We start from the raw sequence: 19954 nt of genomic DNA, 5'->3' as shown, positions 1-19954 counted from the left end.
CCACATCTAACATTCATAAATATGTAGATATAGATAGATACAGTGTATACAACTAGAGAGCAATTTCATATTAAAATATAACACAGAAAATTTAAGTACCATTATTTAATTGTTCTCCAACCAAATTTTTTTGCTAATAAAATAAATTTGCTAATATTGGAGTTTAAATTTATAGTTCATTGAAGCACAAAATACTTGGCTATTAAAGACTATTAACATATCAAAAAAATATATCAGTTCAACTTGTCTCCCCTGCTACACACTGTTATGGTACATGCAATATGACACTAGCAATTTAATATGATTTGTTTCTAGGGCAGTCATCTTCGTTCGTGGTCCTGTTGATTTTTATTGTTACTCGATGCTGAATTGATCAATTAAAGCAGTCAATTACAATTGACTCACCTCACCTGTTTTTTTGGGTCAGAACTGGTTGATGATATTAAGGCGAAAACAAAAATATGCAGACCCTGTGGCTCCCTGGGACCGGGAATGAGGATAACTGCTCTAGAGGACTGTTTGCTTACCTCGGCTTAGCATTGTAAAACTGAGCTGATTTGATTGACAGGCTAGACACTTGTGACGCCGACTCTGTCTCTGATGCAACCTCGAGTGAGTCAGCAGCCTGTGAAGAGGGTCTCTGTGACCAGGTAACCAGGTGACCAGGCAACCAGGGCACTCTTTTTTTTTGGGCCCTGTCTGAGTGGGTTTGGTCATACTCCTTCAACAGTGATTGATTTGGACCGGATTTGTATGTCTTTTTAGTTTCAAACTTACGTGGTGACCAATACCCCTGGAACAAGCTCCGGGAACACCAAAGATAAGATGGCAGCAGCAAGTGCAATAAGTGAAATTTATTTACCAATGAACACAGGGAGAGCATCTCTAAGGGAAGTCCAAGAGAAGCTCAGAGAAATGTCCTGATACATTCACCTTTATGAACAGTTGGCTGAAACTCAGTGCATGAGGTCACACCCATAGAACATTATTTCCCTCTATGTTGACAATCGCCCTACTCACTGGGCGCATTGGACAGTGCTCCCCACCCACCATCAGGGTGCCTCTGCCCCTCCCCATGTCCAGGTGCCTGCAAGTCAGGCCCTGAGTTAGCTTGCCATCATGGCTTTGAAGCAGAGACACATCGGTTCCCAAACATCAGTAGAACTGGTTGATGATATTAAGGCGAAAACAAAAATATGCAGACCCTGTGGCTCCCTGGGACCGGGAATGAGGATAACTGCTCTAGAGGACTGTTTGCTTACCTCGGCTTAGCATTGTAAAACTGAGCTGATTTGATTGACAGGCTAGACACTTGTGACGCCGACTCTGTCTCTGATGCAACCTCGAGTGAGTCAGCAGCCTGTGAAGAGGGTCTCTGTGACCAGGTAACCAGGTGACCAGGCAACCAGGGCACTCTTTTTTTTTGGGCCCTGTCTGAGTGGGTTTGGTCATACTCCTTCAACAGTGATTGATTTGGACCGGATTTGTATGTCTTTTTAGTTTCAAACTTACGTGGTGACCAATACCCCTGGAACAAGCTCCGGGAACACCAAAGATAAGATGGCAGCAGCAAGTGCAATAAGTGAAATTTATTTACCAATGAACACAGGGAGAGCATCTCTAAGGGAAGTCCAAGAGAAGCTCAGAGAAATGTCCTGATACATTCACCTTTATGAACAGTTGGCTGAAACTCAGTGCATGAGGTCACACCCATAGAACATTATTTCCCTCTATGTTGACAATCGCCCTACTCACTGGGCGCATTGGACAGTGCTCCCCACCCACCATCAGGGTGCCTCTGCCCCTCCCCATGTCCAGGTGCCTGCAAGTCAGGCCCTGAGTTAGCTTGCCATCATGGCTTTGAAGCAGAGACACATCGGTTCCCAAACATCAGTAAGACAGTGAATAACACATGAGATGATAAACGCACAGGAGAGATCATTAGATAAGGTCACAGCAGAACTGAGCGTGCACTTCCTAGACCTATTACCTCTCAGCACTCGCACTGGAAAGTCTGATCCAGCAGACCACGTCACAAACCATTTTCGAGTGAACAAAAAATATTAATTCCAAAAAAAAAAAAAAAATTTAAAACAAAATAACATGTTTTTCCTCTTCTACTTTCTTTGTTTTGTTTACATAATCACAGGTAATTAAACAGTCTTCCTATTTCAGAATTACGTTTCAGTAACAGTAACTTCCTCACCACCTACGCAACCCAGCTCCTGGTTCAAGCGATGGTCCTGTCCCACCTGGACTACTGCAACTCGCTGCTGGCTGGTCTGCCAGCATCCGCCATCAGACCCCTGCAGCTCATCCAGAATGCTGCAGCGCGTCTGGTCTACAACCTCCCCAGACATTCCCATGTCACCCCCCTGCTCACTGACCTCCACTGGCTGCCTGTTGTGGCTCGCATCAAATTTAAGACCTTGGTGCTTGCATACCAGGCAGCTAAGGGGTCAGCACCAGGATACATCCAGAGGATCATCAGACCCTACACACCAGCCAGACCTCTCCGTTCTGCCACCTCTGGACGCTTGGCACCTCCCCCTCTTCGTGTCTGTACTTCCCGCTCCCGTCTGCTGTCTGTCCTGGCCCCTCGCTGGTGGAATGACCTCCCTGTGGCGGTCAGAACAGCAGAGAATCTGACTATCTTCAAACGCAGACTAAAGACTCATCTCTTCAGGCTGCACCTCTCCCCACCCCTCTCTAGCCTATAGTTTAGCTCAATGTACCTAGTTAGGCTAATATGATAACGTTAGTTTTTATTTGGCAGGATTGTTTTTGTCTGATTCTGATTAGGCAAATGTGATTCTTTTGCACCTCTGCACCTTGAACTAATGCACTTGTTGTACGTCGCTCTGGATAAGAGCGTCTGCTAAATCCCTGTAATGTAATGTAAAATGTAAAGGTATATCTCTATTTTATAGACATTTAATAATATTGTTTTTCGCTTTGAGAAAGACAGTCATCACGAAACATCAACCTTCCGTCCTTCGTCTCGTTCTCGTAGCTTGTGCTGTATTTGATTCGTTCAAATACTCGGAATAACCCTCAAAAGGTATAAACATCTAACCTGATAAAACTTGGACTGTCATTGCATTTTGTAGAAAGAGGAATCTACTGTCCAATGGAACGAAGCTATCACACCCACTGGAAAGTCGGTCACTGATTGGCTGGTCAAAGTCTGAAAGGCGTGTGCAGAGACCATTTCGTCCTATTGGTAGCAAAAGCTGTATGATTGACAGAAGAAAGCTAATGAATATGTTAAGAAACCAGTAGTACATATAATCAAGTCCACATTACGGTCCTTCCCTTCCCTGTCAATATCCGGCGGTGAACAGGATTCATTTTGCTTGGAAACTACAGAAAATATACCAACATGTCGGAGAAGCTACCTTTCAAAGTCGGTCAGTATCTGATCATTTCAAAGTACCGTGTTTATCTCCTTTGTGCGCTAACAGTTTGTTCTTTCTAAAATATATATTTAGGGTTAGCTAGCTATAAATCTCTTTTGAATTGTAGCAATACACTATAGAGTTCATAGGTACTTCTAATGATTGTATTTGCATATCGTTTTAGGCAATGTTTGTATTGGATTAATTCATACACGCAATACTAGTTAACCAGCTGTTTAACTTGCCATGCAGCTCCAATGTGATAAGCGCTCACAGGCTAACTCGCTAGCTAGCTTGCAAGCGAGGTATTTGCGTTAATGTGGGTTCTGCAGGCGTTGATACCGCAGATTGAACTAAAACAAAAACGGGTTGCGTAAAATGCTTACTATGATGTTTGCAGAAGAGACGGGAATAAGATTGTAAACATTTTACACAATATATTTCTATCGAATGGAGAGATTCACTGCATTCTCGTATACGTATTGGCTTTATCTTTAACACAACGTGTAATATTTAACTCCTGGCTTCCTATCAGGGCAGCATGGTTTCATACAGCAGCGCATGTAGTTGCATGAAGGTTGTTGTAGTCCATATAGAGGATTAAGCCCCCTACAATATACAGCAGGTTATTTTAGAAAACACTACATTACCGACGATGCACTACGCGATGCCGCCAGTTTTCTGTGATCGACAGCCCCAGGCAATGGATTGAAACGTAATACAGCAAACCACTACTTGAGTTAAACACGTGGGCTGTTAAACGAATCTTGTAGTGTCAGCTAGGAGAGCTTGGAAATGAAGGCACAGTTTTTTTTTCTTCCGAAATTGGATGCTGTTCAAATGAATATAGTTTGGTGCCGTTATCGTGTTTTATATTATTTCCTTAGTAGCAGTGATTGTAACAGTAAAGCACTGAATGTTACGCTACTTGATACATATTAACTTGGAAAATTGTTTATAGTTGTATCGTATTAATGCGATTGAAGTATCAGACATTTCTCAGAAGAATAAGTTAATGTTGCTGTCAAAATGGAATTTGGACCGTTTGCTCATTCGTAGGTCCAGAGTCCAGTGCTTCTACAAGCGGCGTTACAACACGCGCCTAAAATTACGTTTCTAAATCCCGAATGGACGGAATTATCGTTAAATTCATAACATATTGTACGCTTTATTTGTTGTGTGTTGCGGATCAAAACGATGCGGTATACCGCATGTGTCTTTGCGCTGGGCAGCGGTAGACTACAGCGGAACATTACGATATTTGGGACTCTGGGAACCGTAATGGTGACGGCACCGGGGGTCACAAAAGAGTTTACCAGCTCAGTGCGACAGTCTACGCAGACGTACACCCACAACTCCCTCACGTACGCGCACACACACAAACACACCCCCTCTGTCTCTCTCTCTCAGTTCAATGAGACACCAGTGTCGGTCAATGATCAGCGTTAGTGTCAGAAGAGGACTACATTTCCCAGCGGGTGCAGCTGTTAGGATCTGTAGGGATGGGCACATTTGGCCGGCTATGAGCAGGTGCGCACACATGCTATTTCCAGAAGATTCCGGCCACAGCTGTGGGACGGCTGCCAAATTCAAATTAGTGATGGACCGTCCTGTGCACACCCACAGGGTGGCTATCCATCACTGCAGATTAGATTTAAACATGAATGATTTACACATGGATGATTATATTTTTACTGCAACTGACAACTTCCATTGATGTGCAGTTTTACCTGAATTGGTTGGGCTAATGCATTTTGCCGATATGTCCTGTTTTGTGTTTAACTTGTTTGCGGAATGAACATTTTAGTAAATTTTTCTCTGTTTTTTGCAGTTTCTTTAGGAGAATAATTTTTTTCTTTTTTTCGGTATGGTGCATAGAGCTAAAAGTTGTTAGGTTAGTTAAATGGTATATTGAGATGCTTCAGGCTTCCCGATGGGTAAGTAACCCCTCATCCCTTCCGTGCCCTTCCACAGCCGATATCAGCCTGGCAGACTGGGGACGCAAGGCCATCCAGATCGCGGAGAACGAGATGCCGGGTCTGATGAAGATGAGGGAGAAGTACGGGCCGTCCAAGCCGCTGAAGGGCGCACGCATCGCCGGCTGCCTCCACATGACGCTGCAGACGGCCGTGCTGATCGAGACGCTGCAGGCGCTGGGCGCTGAGGTGAGCCGGTTAGCCAGCAGAGCGCCGCGCTTAAAGACGAATGGCCTCGTGGCAGGTTACCGTGACAACGCTGTCTGGCGGCACGACCCAGGTTCAAAATGACGGCGTCTTGGGGCGAGCGAGAGGCCCCGGGTTCAAATCCCACCTCGGGCAAACCTCTAACCGGTTACGCTGGCACGTTTGCACTCACAGCCAGAGAGTGTTGGCCAGCTGCCGCTCACAGTCTCATTAGCGAGCAGGCTGTCACCAGGAACCTCGCCGCAGTCGTTTAAAACCGGACAAACAGCAGTGTTTACACTCCCCGTTCCCCAAGGCTCACGAGGGCCTGAGAGTTCTGCTGCAACGTGGCTTCCTTTAGGCTGAGTTCTCTGCCACTGAATGTCAGATTCTGCTTTTTCTCCTATAAATGTCACAATCCGCACAAGCCACAAGTCACTGTTACACGGCGCTGATTGGCTGGGTCGGCTGTCAGTCAATCTGATTTTTTTCCTTATTCAGTCCCTCAAGGATTTTGCTGTTTTGTTTGTTTGATTTGCGTTCATTTTTACAGTCCCCACAATAACTTTGATGTCTTGCAAATTTGTCCAATCCCCACAGTGTTTACTCATGGTGGCCAAATCGGAAGGATGTGTACAAAAAAGTCAATCACAATTCTTGCATAAAATGGTCCAGAGTGATTACTGTTTACCATTGAAATTCATATGCCAGCAAGCACACTTCCTTGCGGACAAATGTTCACCGCACTGACTGTACTGGCATGGATATTGCTAACTATTTTCACTTAAATTAACAGCTAAGGATCATGCTAAACAATGCCCCAATGTTTTTCATGAAAGTGGGGGTAAATTGTTTTGTACCCCATGCAAAACTGAACATAAACACACATTTTCACGCAACTTGGACTTGGCTCTCATGAAACAAACACGGAGAGGCTGTGGATTCTTTCTCAGAACATGAACTCACGAGGACAGAGGCTGCAGCATCAAAATAGATTGCGAGTGCTAGAATATAAAAAGAATAAAGCACAGTGTCATCACTGTGTAAAACATGCAGCGACACAGTGCAGTGTTCTCAGTGTGTTAAACAAGCACAGTGACACAGTGCAGTGTCCTCACTGTGTTAAACAAGCACAGTGACACAGCTCAGTGTCCCCACTGTGTTAAACAAGCACAGTGACATAGTGCAGTGTCCTCACTTTGTTAAACACACACAGCTCAGTGTGTTAAACAAGCACAGTGACACAGTGCAGTGTCCTCACTGTGTTAAACACACACAGCTCAGTGTGTTAAACAAGCACAGTGACACAGCTCAGTGTCCTCAGTGTTAAACAAGCACAGTGACACAGTGCAGTGTCCTTACTGTGTTAAACACACACAGCTCAGTGTGTTAAACAAGCACAGTGACACAGCTCAGTGTCCTCAGTGTGTTAAACACACACAGTGCAGTGTCCTCAGTGTGTTAAACACACACAGTGCAGTGTCCTCAGTGTGTTAAACACACACAGTGCAGTGTCCTCAGTGTGTTAAACACACACAGTGCAGTGTCCTCAGTGTGTTAAACACACACAGCTCAGTGTCCTCAGTGTGTTAAACACACACAGTGCAGTGTCCTCAGTGTGTTAAACACACACACAGTGCTGTGTCCTCACTGTGTTAAACACACACAGTGCTGTGTCCTCAGTGTGTTAAACACACACACAGTGCTGTGTCCTCAGTGTGTTAAACACACACAGTGCTGTGTCCTCACTGTGTTAAACACACACAGTGCTGTGTCCTCTGTGTGTTAAACACACACACAGTGCTGTGTCCTCAGTGTGTTAAACACACACAGTGCTGTGTCCTCACTGTGTTAAACACACACAGTGCAGTGTCCTCAGTGTGTTAAACACACACAGTGCAGTGTCCTCAGTGTGTTAAACACACACAGTGCTGTGTCCTCACTGTGTTAAACACACACAGTGCTGTGTCCTCAGTGTGTTAAACACACACAGTGCTGTGTCCTCAGTGTGTTAAACACACACAATGCTGTGTCCTCAGTGTGTTAAACACACACAGTGCAGTGTCCTCAGTGTGTTAAACACACACAGTGCTGTGTCCTCACTGTGTTAAACACACACAGTGCAGTGTCCTCAGTGTGTTAAACACACACAGTGCTGTGTCCTCACTGTGTTAAACACACACAGTGCAGTGTCCTCAGTGTGTTAAACACACACAGTGCTGTGTCCTCAGTGTGTTAACCACACACAGTGCTGTGTCCTCAGTGTGTTAAACACACACAGTGCTGTGTCCTCAGTGTGTTAAACACACACAGTGCTGTGTCCTCAGTGTGTTAAACACACACAATGCTGTGTCCTCAGTGTGTTAAACACACACAGTGCAGTGTCCTCAGTGTGTTAAACACACACACAGTGCTGTGTCCTCACTGCGTTAAAGAACACGCAGCGATATGGCGCGGTGTCCTCGCTGTGTGTTAAGGTTGAGTTAAATGTGTGGGAAAAGAATGCGTAATGTAGATTATTCTTGTGTCCTTGAAAAATGTTACTCATTCTCTCCGTCTCTCTCTCCGTCTCTCTTCCTCTCTTGATTCCCTTTTTTGTTTTCGGACTCTGGTTCATTTGCTTTAGTGGTCTTTGTTTTTGGTTTTGTTTTAGTTTGTTCTGTCCCTTGTTTGTAGACAGGTTGGGGGCGTTTCGGGTCTGCTTTCCCATTGCAGGGAGATCTGACCCTCCCCCTGTTTTGCCCATTTGGCTGTTAGTCTGACTGTCCATTTCTGTATATTCCTCCTGGCTTTTATGTTCAATGCCTTGGTTGCTTTTTAATATTCTCTGTTGGTATCATTTGAAGTACCTCTAGTTTGTTTTTATATATATCTTTTCTTTGTTAGTTTTTTTAAATCTTTTTTTATTTTTATAAATTATTTATTTTTTGGAAAATTTTGTTTTGTTAAAAAAGAAAAACTGAGTACTTGTGAGAAACTATCCAAACGTAAACTGTTTTCGACAAGATGTGGATGCATGTTGTACATCATGTTTTAAGGTGTTTTAAAAAAAAAATTCTCTCTCTTCAGGTCCAGTGGTCCAGCTGTAACATTTTCTCCACTCAAGACCACGCAGCTGCCGCTATTGCCAAGGCTGGTTTTCCAGGTGACTGAATAAAATCGATAAATGTGTTACAGTTTGCCTCCCGATCCCAGATTTGGCTGGTCCTGTCCGGTCGCTGCGGAGCCTCGTACACCTCAGCGATAGGCTGAACGTAACTGGCGAAGGTGTCCCTGGTTTAATCAGTGAAGCACTGATTAAACTGACACGGGGAGAACAGACTCACACTCAACAGCCAGTTTGCCTAATATTTTTCCCTCCAGAAGCACAAGACGACTGACAGCGGGCGTTTTTGTGTGCCTGTAAATTTTTATGTTCTCATGCAATTTTGTATCTGTTGAAAGTTGCTAAATGATTAACCTCTTTAAAAACTTTATCATACAAAGCAGCCAATCAGTTGCTGTTTTTACATTGAGGTTAAGCTGTACTGAAATTGCAGTCTTTCATTTTTTAATAATGTTATATCAGGAGGGCAGATAGAGGCAGAGGAGCATTAACTCATCAAAAAAAAAACAGAAAAAAATGTCATGTGACATAGGATAGTAAAGATTAACCGGAGGTTGCTAGGTGAGATCAGGCCAGTGTCCTAAAAATCCTAGACACTCTGGCTGAACCCTCCCCCTCAGTCTGTCCTCATCACAGACTGTTTAAATCCATACCCAGAACACCTTTGCACTGCAGTTCTGGAATACTTATTTGTTTTGAACTTTGGTAGGCTCGTGTCCTAGGTACATGTTGGGATCTATATTCAAAGCTGATGTAAATAAAAAATTTAGAAAACGGCAGGAGGGCTAAAACATATGGAATATTTCACTTGTCACTTGGGAAAGAATTTTTTTGTTTTGTGTCAAAATGATTTTTATAAAAATGACATAATGATGGCCCCTCTGGCTGTTCCAAAATCAAATCTGAAATGTTAAAGCACTCTTCTTGAAGAGGGAAGAGTGACCAAGCCTTTTTTTATTTTTTTGAAAGCTTGTGTACACTTGCATTTAAGTGCAACATTTTGCCCCCTGAAATGTGGGCAGGGTTGTGTTTGTATGCGCATGTGCGTGTGTGTGTGTGTGCACGTGCGCGCGACTGTTTTTTGGAATTTGAGCAGGGAGCCTGTTCTGAACTCTCTGTGCATTGCAGTGTACGCGTGGAAAGGGGAGACGGATGAGGAGTACATCTGGTGCATAGAGCAGACCATCTACTTCAAAGACGGCCAGCCCCTCAACATGATCCTGGACGATGGCGGTGATCTCACCAACCTGGTTCACCAGAAGTACCCTAAACTGCTTGCCGGTAACTTCCATTAAATTGCATAGCATTACATCACATTGCATTAATTTAGCAGACACACACATTCCGCATCCCACAGTGGGAGGGAACACTGTTGGTTTCACCTGAGATGCATAAGCAGCAGTGACACAGACCTGGCTAACAGCACACCCAGACCAGAGAGAGAGACAGACCTGGATAACAGCACACCCAGACCAGAGAGAGACTCAGACCTGGCCAACAGCACACCCAGACCAGAGAGAGACACAGACCTGGCCAACAGCACACCCAGACCAGAGAGAGACACAGACCTGGCTAACAGCACACCCAGACCAGAGAGAGACACAGACCTGGATAACAGCACACCCAGACCAGAGAGAGACTCAGACCTGGCCAACAGCACACCCAGACCAGAGAGAGAGACAGACCTGGATAACAGCACACCCAGACCAGAGAGAGACACAGACCTGGATAACAGCACACCCAGACCAGAGAGAGACACAGACCTGGCTAACAGCCCACCCAGACCAGTATACATATAGCTAAAGCACTCATAAAGGTTAACCATGCCAATGTGACACCATTCAAAGTATGTACAACAACATGAACACATCCTATCTGTTTCACCTATGAATAAGCTATTTTTACTGCTGTGACCTAACTGCAGTGTTTTTAATGTACAGTTCTTTCATCCATATCCAAAGTCAAGGGTTCTCAATCTTTTGAGCCAAGCTTCTCTTACCCAGTTAGAATATTTTTCATCAGTCGGAGCTCAACAGAAAGGTATTTTGACAAGGTTTCTTGTCAAGCGTCTGCTGTCAAATTAATGGAGACTTGCTAGATAGCTAACATTGGCTCGAAGCAAGGAGACCAGGCCTTTCAGCCCATCTAGAACATAAGTGTATATATAATGAGGGGAACAGGCCATTCAGCCCATCTAGAACATAAGACTGTATAATGAGGAGAACAGGCCATTCAGCCCATCTAGAACATAAGAACACATAATGAGGAGAACAGGCCATTCAGCCCATCTAGAACATAAGAACACATAATGAGGAGAACAGGCCATTCAGCCTATCTAGAACATAGGAACATAAGAACACATAATGAGGAGAACAGGCCATTCAGCCCATCTAGAACATAAGAACATAAGAACACATAATGAGGAGAACAGGCCATTTAGCCCATCTAGAACATAAGAATACATGTTAGGGCTCTGAAGGTCAGTGTGTTGTGGAAGGCATAGTGTGCAGCTATAATATCGCTGACTGAGACGTGATGTTGAGCCGAGAGCGAATTTTGGTTCATCCCGTAACCATATTCAGTATTTCAGCTATCTGATGTATGAATGTAAACTTACTGCCTAGTATAGCTCAAATGGTTTACTTCCCATGTGACCTGCCGACCGCGGCTGCTGCTCGTCCCGTGGGGAGGGTTTCCACGGCGCCGCACCCCCGCTCGCCGCTGCATCACAGAAAAGCTCATTTTTTTACACACAGGCCGAAGGACCGCTACTCTGGTTTAGCACGAGAATGCCGGAATTAAAGCGAGCAGGAGAGCGATATTTACCGCAGGTGCCGCTCATTACCGTCAGGTCCGCGGAACAACAGTGCCAAACCCTGGGAGAAACAAAGTGCGACAGTGTAGACTCTAGAATGCGCTGGGATCGAAATTCCAGTCCTTGTCAGAAGTGTTTGACAAGGACTGTGTACAGAGGTGTTGCTGAGATCTCCTTCCCCCGTTACAAAAACATCAGGGACAACAGGTTCTCTATCAGAGATCAAAGCTTGCAGTGTAGCCTACAGCAGGTTGTTCCAAAACAAACTTTAAGGAAATAAAAACAGAGACATGGTAGCACAACTGTTTTATTAGTATTATTATTATTTTTATTTTTTTTTATTTATTTTTTTTAGTAGGCCTAATGCAATTTGTGCATGATGTGCTTCTAATTAACATTCTGTTAGAGGAAACAAAAAAAGCATGCCCTTTCTTGATGGACTAAAGCTATTAAATGCACCTGTCTGTCAATCAACTGAACGCTCTGATAGCTTATAATCGGCTACAGCGATCTAGCAACTTCGGTGCTCGGGGGAGGGGTTTGTGTAAGTGGTGAGAAGTGAGATATAGAACCCTAGAACGCTACTTGTAAATATGCAAGACATTTTCAGCAGTATCTCGTATATAAAAAAACAGTTCGTTGGCAAATCATGCATTACAATTTGAAAATGTTTCACAAGGAAATGCAGTTTACAAATTTCCATCATGACTCGCAGATTCTGCACAATCCTCATCAGCCCTTCAGGCAAAGCATTTTGGGACCCATTTTTGTCCCTTAAGTCAGTGCCAGAAGTATTCAGAAATGCGTGGGGTGTGATCTGTAAATGTGTGTGCAAATCTGACAGATAGTTGCAATGTGATGGGGAGGGACTGTGCTTTTCCAGCCAATTTGAGGCTGTATATTTGAATATTTAACATATCCATCTCTGTGTGAGCTGAGCCGTTATGATGCTCAGATTAAATATGCTCAGTATGCTCAAAATACAATATAAGTGCAATGTAGTTTTCAAAGTTCATGCATAATTGCAACTTGTTTTAATTTGCAAATACCATATTTCATAATTGTAGATATTATTTACCCTAATCTCACTCTAAATTTGATTCGCTGCTGTCTTGTTCTACATTGCATGCTTTTCAGCAGCGATGAGGCTTGTAGTTCTCCATGTCGTGCTCTAGGTGGCAGCATTGCTCTATAGTGCACAGGGCTGTCTCTGGAACAGCTGACAGCTTCATCTCGATATCGCACATGCAGTGTGGGACCACTAGGGGGCAGGCAAGCGCAATGCAAAGCTGGGGGTCGGAGCAGGGTTTTTCCTCAGCGGTGCTGTGTTCTGCAGCTTTAACGGTGCTGTTAATATAAGCCTGATTCTGACAGCTCACGTAGCTCCAGCACCGTGTCTGTGCAGCTCACCTTAAGTAGCACCTGACCAGCTTCCTGCTGGGAAACAGCCTTTTCCTGTGGCTCACCTTAAGTAGCACCTGACCAGCTTCCTGCTGGGAAACAAGCCTTTTCCTGTGGCTCACCTTAAGTAACACCTGACCAGCTTCCTGCTGGGAAACAAGCCTTTTCCTGTCGGCTTCTCCCGCTGAGTATCCCCTTCCCCTGTCTGCCCTCAGGCATCAAAGGACTCTCGGAGGAGACCACCACCGGGGTGCACAACCTGTACAAGATGCTGAAGAAGGGCGAGCTGAAGGTTCCCGCCATCAACGTCAACGACTCCGTCACCAAGGTGCGCTGGGCACCCGGCAGGGAAACTTCCGGAATGGGGCTGGGCTTGTGTGACGCTGTTATCCATTACATTTATGTTTCTGTTATATTTATACTTGCATTACCTTTAGAATTCCATTACATATTTATATTCATTACGTTTGCTTCCATTACGTATTTATTTCCGTTACATTAATATTTTGATTTCATCTATATTTCTGTAAATTTTATATTTTGGATACATATACATTTGTTACATTTACGTTTGATATTTGTATATTTCCGTTACATTTCTATTTCCGTTACACTTTTATTTCCATTACATGTATATTTTTGTTTGGTAATCTCTATGGTTGTCATGTTCTCTTTGTACATGGAGTAAATTTGATAATATCTATGGTCTTCATGTTCTTTGTACACAGAGTAAATTTTATAATCTCTATGGTTGTCATGTTTTATTTGTACACAGAGTAAGTTTGATAATCTCTATGGTTGTCATGTTTTATTTGTATACAGAGTAAGTTCGATAATCTCTACGGCTGTCGGGAGTCGCTGATTGACGGGATCAAGCGCGCCACGGACGTGATGATCGCGGGGAAGGTGGCGGTTGTCGCCGGTTACGGGGACGTGGGCAAAGGCTGTGTGCAGGCCTTGCGCGGGTTCGGCGCCCGAGTCATCGTCACGGAGATCGACCCGATCAACGCCCTGCAAGCCGCCATGGAAGGTGTGTGCGCGTGAGATTGTGTGCGTGTGTGTGTGTATGCGTATGCGTGCGAGCAGGACGTGTATAATTTGTTTATGGTTGTGGATGGGTACATGTAATAATGTATATGATATGTCTTTCGTCTCTCTGTATTTTCTGAGCTTAGCGTAGAGGTGGGACAGTACGATTTTCTTGCGAGCTGATTTGTCCTTGCGATTACTCGAATAAACTCCCCCCAACTCCTGTTTTACACAGACCTTAAAGCCATTGCAGACCGTTTCCTCCAGCTTTATTTCACAGAACACCAGGACAGGAATTAGTGAATTAGCACTTGACATCTGTCCACCTCCTTTCTAATACTTACCAGGATTTAGTGGACTGATAAGCTGCAGACGTTGATGAACGTTAAATTTGGCTATTCGTGGAAATTCGCAAAATGAAGTTAACATCTCTTACAGTTGGCAGTGGTTCCAAGCCAAAACAATTTAAAAGGGAGACACTGATTAAGAACAGAAATGCATGATGCTTGCAAGCGAAAATATATTTGTCTCCCACACTATATGTGCTCTTATCTTGTAAGCTACTCCTGCATATGCAATTTTGGCCTACAAAGAATAAATATGTGCTCCAAGAGTACTTGACTCTTTGTCTATTGAATAGCTATTGTCTATTTGAAGGCTGATCTAATGAATATACGCCTACCTCTTGAATAACTTGGAATGAACAGTGGCAAGGCCTATTCTGTTTCCACTTACCCAGTGTACTGTCCATCAACTGTAGCGATCCAAAATAGTTTTGCTGATACGTGACAAATTTTCTTGATATTTGCTTCAGCTATTTTTAGAATATTTTTGTGGTGCCCAATTCACCAAAAATTAACATTTGGGAAAAACTCAACAGCAATGTATTTTCAATTATGAAGACACAGACTTACTCATAGACGTCCACAGAGCTCAATTTGTTCACGGTTTCATTGAGAACAACGATTTCTACTGAAGTACGCCAACTGCATTTTGATTTCCTGGTTGTGGTGGGTGGGGCCGTTGTGAAGTTTTAATGTGATTTGTTCCATGTTAACCGAGGGGGCGTGGTCTGTTTCAGGGTATGAGGTCACCACCATGGACGAGGCCAGTAAAGAAGGCAACATCTTTGTGACCACCACAGGCTGTGAAGACATCCTGATGGGCAGGTAGACCTGTGCTTCCTCAGAGCGTTTCATTCAATTCTGTCCTTTGTAAGATGGTCTTAATATTCCCCCATTATGCTTCAAGAAATTAACATCGTTCACAAGTCACACGCAGAGCTAGAGAGATTTAAAGTTCCCTGTGGACGGTTGGCTGAAGTGTAGTTCAGAAGTTCCTGTATCACTAATGCTGGTGGCAGCTGTGAGCTCTTTCGTGGCTGTTGGGCCAAACTGAAATCGGCACCGGGAGACTCCCATCTTATTCGGAATATCGTTTGTCGACGGCAGGTTCTAGCAGCCGCAAAATTCCAGGCAAAAAGACTTCCAAAACCGCCGGAAACCGGCATCTTCCCAAGGCCGCTCTCACGTAATTTAACGTTTGCGGCGTTACCGGCAATTTAAAGGCGACTGAACACCGTGATCACGGCGGAGCTGAAAATTGCGCTCAACGCAACGTGCGATTTGAGCAGCGTGTTCAGAGGCGATAACGGTGATGCCGTCTGTGGCTGAGCGCAGGTTGAAATGTGAACCGCCCTTGACATCCCTTGTAAAAGATGTCTTTCTCAAGGGGGGTTTTCCTGTTAAAATCAAGGATAATCGAATGATAATGATAGAATTACACGGTGGGAAATGATTTCTGTCATTCGCATCGAGTGCTGCCATGTCCACAGGCGAGGCAGGAAGAGCCACTCGTTCAGTGTCCCAAGATCTCCACGCGTCACGTGATCGTGTGTGCGTTCCCTGCAGGCACTTTGAGAACATGAAGGACGACGCAATCGTCTGCAACATCGGCCACTTCGACTGCGAGATCGACGTGAAGTGGCTGAACGAAAACGCCGCGGAGAAGATCAACATCAAACCTCAGGTCAGCCTTCGATGGCGCTGCCTTTCGCTGCTCTGCAGAATACCGCTAACCCCCGGGGTCTGTTATGGTGATAAAACAAAGGGGTTCAGTATATATATATATTTTTTTTTTTTTACTGAAAAATCCATTTGTCCTCAGTTGTATTCAATTTTGAGGGCTGTTGGTTGTTTGGACACATTTTATATTCTTAATAAAATTCAAACTATCGAATTGAAATCGTGATGTTGTAACATGTCAGAAAAGTGAAGGAAGCGACATATTTTCAGTGTTTCTGCTGGATTTTTGAATTGCATTAAAGAGTTTGTTTCACAGCCATATCTGGCGGTTTATTGTTTGGCAATCTGAAGACTTGTGTAGGTGTCTGCATCAGCTGTAACAAATGGGGCAGGGATGCAATATTTTTGAAAAATTGACAAATTAGCCCGTTTGTATTTCTTTGTGCAGGACTAGCTCTTCTTTTGTTGACAGAAGTTAGTGGAGCCGTCCATTGTGAGTGGGCATTGTGACTTTATTGAATGTGCTTTATTTATACGTGAACGTCTTAAACGGGCTGGTGTTCTAACCTGCATCAGGCCATCCCCCGGTCATTGTGTCCTTCAGTCTTTCTCTTGATCGGAGATGAGCGCTGTGCGCTGTGCACAGCGGTTTGGCCGCCGATCGGGCCGTTTCTGATTGTGGTCCGGCCCGCGGTTTCAGGTGGACCGCTACCGGCTGAAGAGCGGGCGCCACGTCATCCTCCTGGCGGAGGGGCGCCTGGTCAACCTGGGCTGCGCCATGGGCCACCCCAGCTTCGTCATGAGCAACTCCTTCACCAACCAGGTCCTGGCCCAGATCGAGCTGTGGACCAACACCAGCAAGTACCCGCTGGGGGTCTACTTCCTGCCCAAGAAGGTAGGCCCCTCGGTAGCTCCGCAGGGCGAGGCGTGATAGGCAGTCACGTTTCCCAGGGTAACGGAGGGAACGAACTGTGGACCTACACCAGCAAGTACCCGCTAGGGGTCTACTTCCTGGACAAGAGGGTAGGCCCCTCGGTAGCGACACAGGGCAAGGCGTAATTAGCAATCACGTTGCCCAGGTAACGGAGGGAACAAGCTGTGGACCAACACCAGCAAGCACCCGCTAAATGAATATTTATATTAGTACATATACACATTTTATCTTGGTATATATGCGTATTTATGTCAGTACATATGCATATTTAGGCATTATTTACGCACGTAATATCATTGAATCCTTTTACTGGAACAGAGGCTGGAGTCTATATACTCAAACCGAACACTCTCTCTCTCTCTCTCCCCCTCTCTTTCTCTAGCTGGATGAGGAGGTAGCTGCAGCTCATCTGGATAAGCTGGGCGTGAAGCTGACCAAGCTCTCGGACAAACAGGCCAAATACCTGGGGATCCCACAGACGGGCCCATTCAAACCCGACCATTACCGCTACTAACGGGGAGGTGGGGGCGGAGCCACGCGGCCACGCCCGCGGGGCGGAACGGGGGGGGGTTCTGCGTGCACCTGTGTGTCTGGGCAGGGAGAGGACGTGTGTCCCTAAACACCCCGAAGCTTTCAGTCCGTTTATGTACGTGCACCTCACACCAGGCTACACGCACGCATCGCTGCTCGCCGTGTCCCCTGCTACGTTCCTAGCTTAGCGGCTCCTTTCGTCTGTTCGTCATGCTTGTTAGCGATGCCCCGGTAGCTCTTCTCCCTCCCCTCCCCCGCGCCCCCCCCCCCCCCCCCCCCCCCCCACCCCCGGTCCAGCTGCTGTCCGACCGCGTTCTGTAGAAATGCCAGAAGCACTTAAAGTCAGGCCTCGCCGGCCGTCCTCCTCCAGAGCCCGTCTGGCGCCCCCTGTCCGCATCTGCCCGCAACTGCATCGCCCGGTCTCTGCAGAAACTTCCACTTGCGCTGCGAAGGACAGGAGCTGAACCTGTCGAGCAGGATGTGATCAGTTCATTGTTTCCTACCTCTGTGCGATGTTCATCCAGCCAATGACGTTCTTAACTCATCCAAGACGCACCCAGGGCGGGGTTCCATGGACGAGTGCCTCTTAATGAAGGAGGATGTGCTTTTCTCAAATAAAAGGCAGATTATAATAAAACGGTCTGTCTTTGTTGTTTTTTTTTTGTTTTGTTTGTCTGTGTCTATGTACGTGTGTTTGCATGTATGTGCATTATTGTGAGTGTGCATGCATGCAAATTAGGGTGTGTGGATTCATGAAGATTAGTATGTGAGTGTATGTATTAGTGTGTGTGTGCATGCATGTGTGCGTGTGTGTGTGAGCATTTGTGTGTGACAGAGCATGCATGTATGAAAAACCCCCTTTGATTTAACTCGCAAATGGTAGCATCCTGTGTAGATGGTATTGCAGGTGTTTCTGTTTAGATCTGGAGAAATTGGTGCTCCTTTGTCTGATGGTGATTTTATGTGGAAGCGAAAAAAAGAAACTTATTTTATGAGGGGAACAATATGAGTTATGAGTACAAATATAATATGAACATGCGCTCACAAGGCGACTGGCAAGTTGCGCTGAAAAATGAAAGGCTTCTTGAATTTATTACCTTGTATTCACTTTCACTTGGCCACAAACAACCTGGGCAGAGAAACGCCCACCGAACTAGTATGTCTTCAAAATATGAAATATCTACTAAACATACTACCTACTGTTTAGTTCTTTGGACAAATGAGTCAAAAGTGGAACTTTTTGGAAGACATAGGGCCCATTATGTCTGGCATGAAGCAAAACTGGCATTTCATAGTAAGAACATCATACCTACAGTCAGACGTGGTGGTGGTAGTGTGATGGTGTGGGGACGTGGTGGTGGTAGTGTGATGGTGTGGGGACGCTTTGTTGCCTTGGGACCTGGACCACTTGCCACTACTGAAGGAACTGAACCCTGCCCTGTACCAGAAAATGTTTAAGGAGAATGTCCGGGCAACTGTCTGTGAGCTGAAGCTGAACTGTAATTGGGTTATGCAGCCTGACAATCGAAAACACAAAGGTCTGGATCCGAACGGCTGCAAGGAAACTAAATTAAAGTTATGGAGGGACCTAACCAAAGTACTGACTACTGACGTGAACCCAGTAGAGATGCTGTGGCAGGACCTGAAACGAGCAGTTTATTCTTGAAAACCTACCGATTTGTCTGAATTAAGTTCTGCGAAGAAGGGTGGGCTAAAATTCCTCCACAACAATGTGTAAGACTGATGAAAAAAGAGTTTGGTTGCAGTTACTGCTGATAAAGGTGCAACCAGTTATTAAGTTTAAGGGCACAATGGGTGTTTTTGATAACTTGTTATTAAATGAAAAATTAAAAAATGCGTTTTATGTTTACTCAGGTTTCCTTTGTCTAATATGACCTTTTGTCTGAAACCATTCAGTGTGACAAATATGCAATAATACAGAAAATCAGGATGGGAGAAAATACTTTTTTATGGCATTGTTAGTGCAGGGGGAGAATATAGGATAGAGGGGGAAGATGAGTGGGGTGTGAGAGAACCTAAAAAAAAAGGGGGGACGTTGCTGGGGAACTCTAAAAGCCATTTTACGCCCCTTTTCACACATTAAGACAGAAACTCAAAGCACCTTTGCTTGTTGTCATATAGAGGAGTTTTATTCACCCGGTGGCCTCTGTCCATTGTTGTGCTGTCAAACGGGGTTCATAAGAAAGCGGGACGCTCTTCAAAACGAAGTCCCGAGACGTCACTCGGGGGAAACATCAAAAGCCTCGCGATTTCGGCCGATTCTGTTTTTTAAGGGGGCATAATGGGTGAAGTGCACCAATTTTCGAAAGCGCTTCCAGGTTTTGGCCAGATTGCTATAATTGGAGCTGTCTGCCGCCGGTATGCGCGATTGGTGGCGTCGGTCACAGCTCCCCGACGGGACCCGAAAGGAGGGTCGCTCCTCCCGGCGACAGCAGAGGGGCCATCGCTATGACGACGGGCGAGGTGACGGGAACCGCCTGCGCGCCATTAGCCCGAGTGGAACGGCGAAAGGTGCGGCAAAGCGGCCTCTGGA

At 45.2% G+C, this 19954-nt stretch overlaps 1 protein-coding gene across 1 annotated transcript; it reads left to right on the top strand.

The window, feature by feature from the left end:
- The first annotated feature begins 3254 nt into the window (after nt 1–3254).
- ahcy (adenosylhomocysteinase) lies at nt 3255–18037 on the top strand. Its single transcript, XM_035389490.1, has 10 exons — nt 3255–3410; nt 5373–5563; nt 8630–8705; nt 9795–9947; nt 13098–13210; nt 13705–13912; nt 14993–15080; nt 15822–15939; nt 16636–16830; nt 17252–18037. Exons 1-10 carry the CDS (start codon nt 3383–3385, stop codon nt 17381–17383), a joined length of 1302 nt encoding a protein of 433 aa, XP_035245381.1. The 5' UTR covers nt 3255–3382; the 3' UTR covers nt 17384–18037.
- The last annotated feature ends 1917 nt before the right edge of the window (nt 18038–19954 follow it).

This window comes from Anguilla anguilla, chromosome 13, assembly GCF_013347855.1.
Source record: "Anguilla anguilla isolate fAngAng1 chromosome 13, fAngAng1.pri, whole genome shotgun sequence".
Classification (NCBI taxonomy): domain Eukaryota; kingdom Metazoa; phylum Chordata; class Actinopteri; order Anguilliformes; family Anguillidae; genus Anguilla; species Anguilla anguilla.
This window is presented reverse-complemented; position numbering and strand designations above follow the sequence as displayed.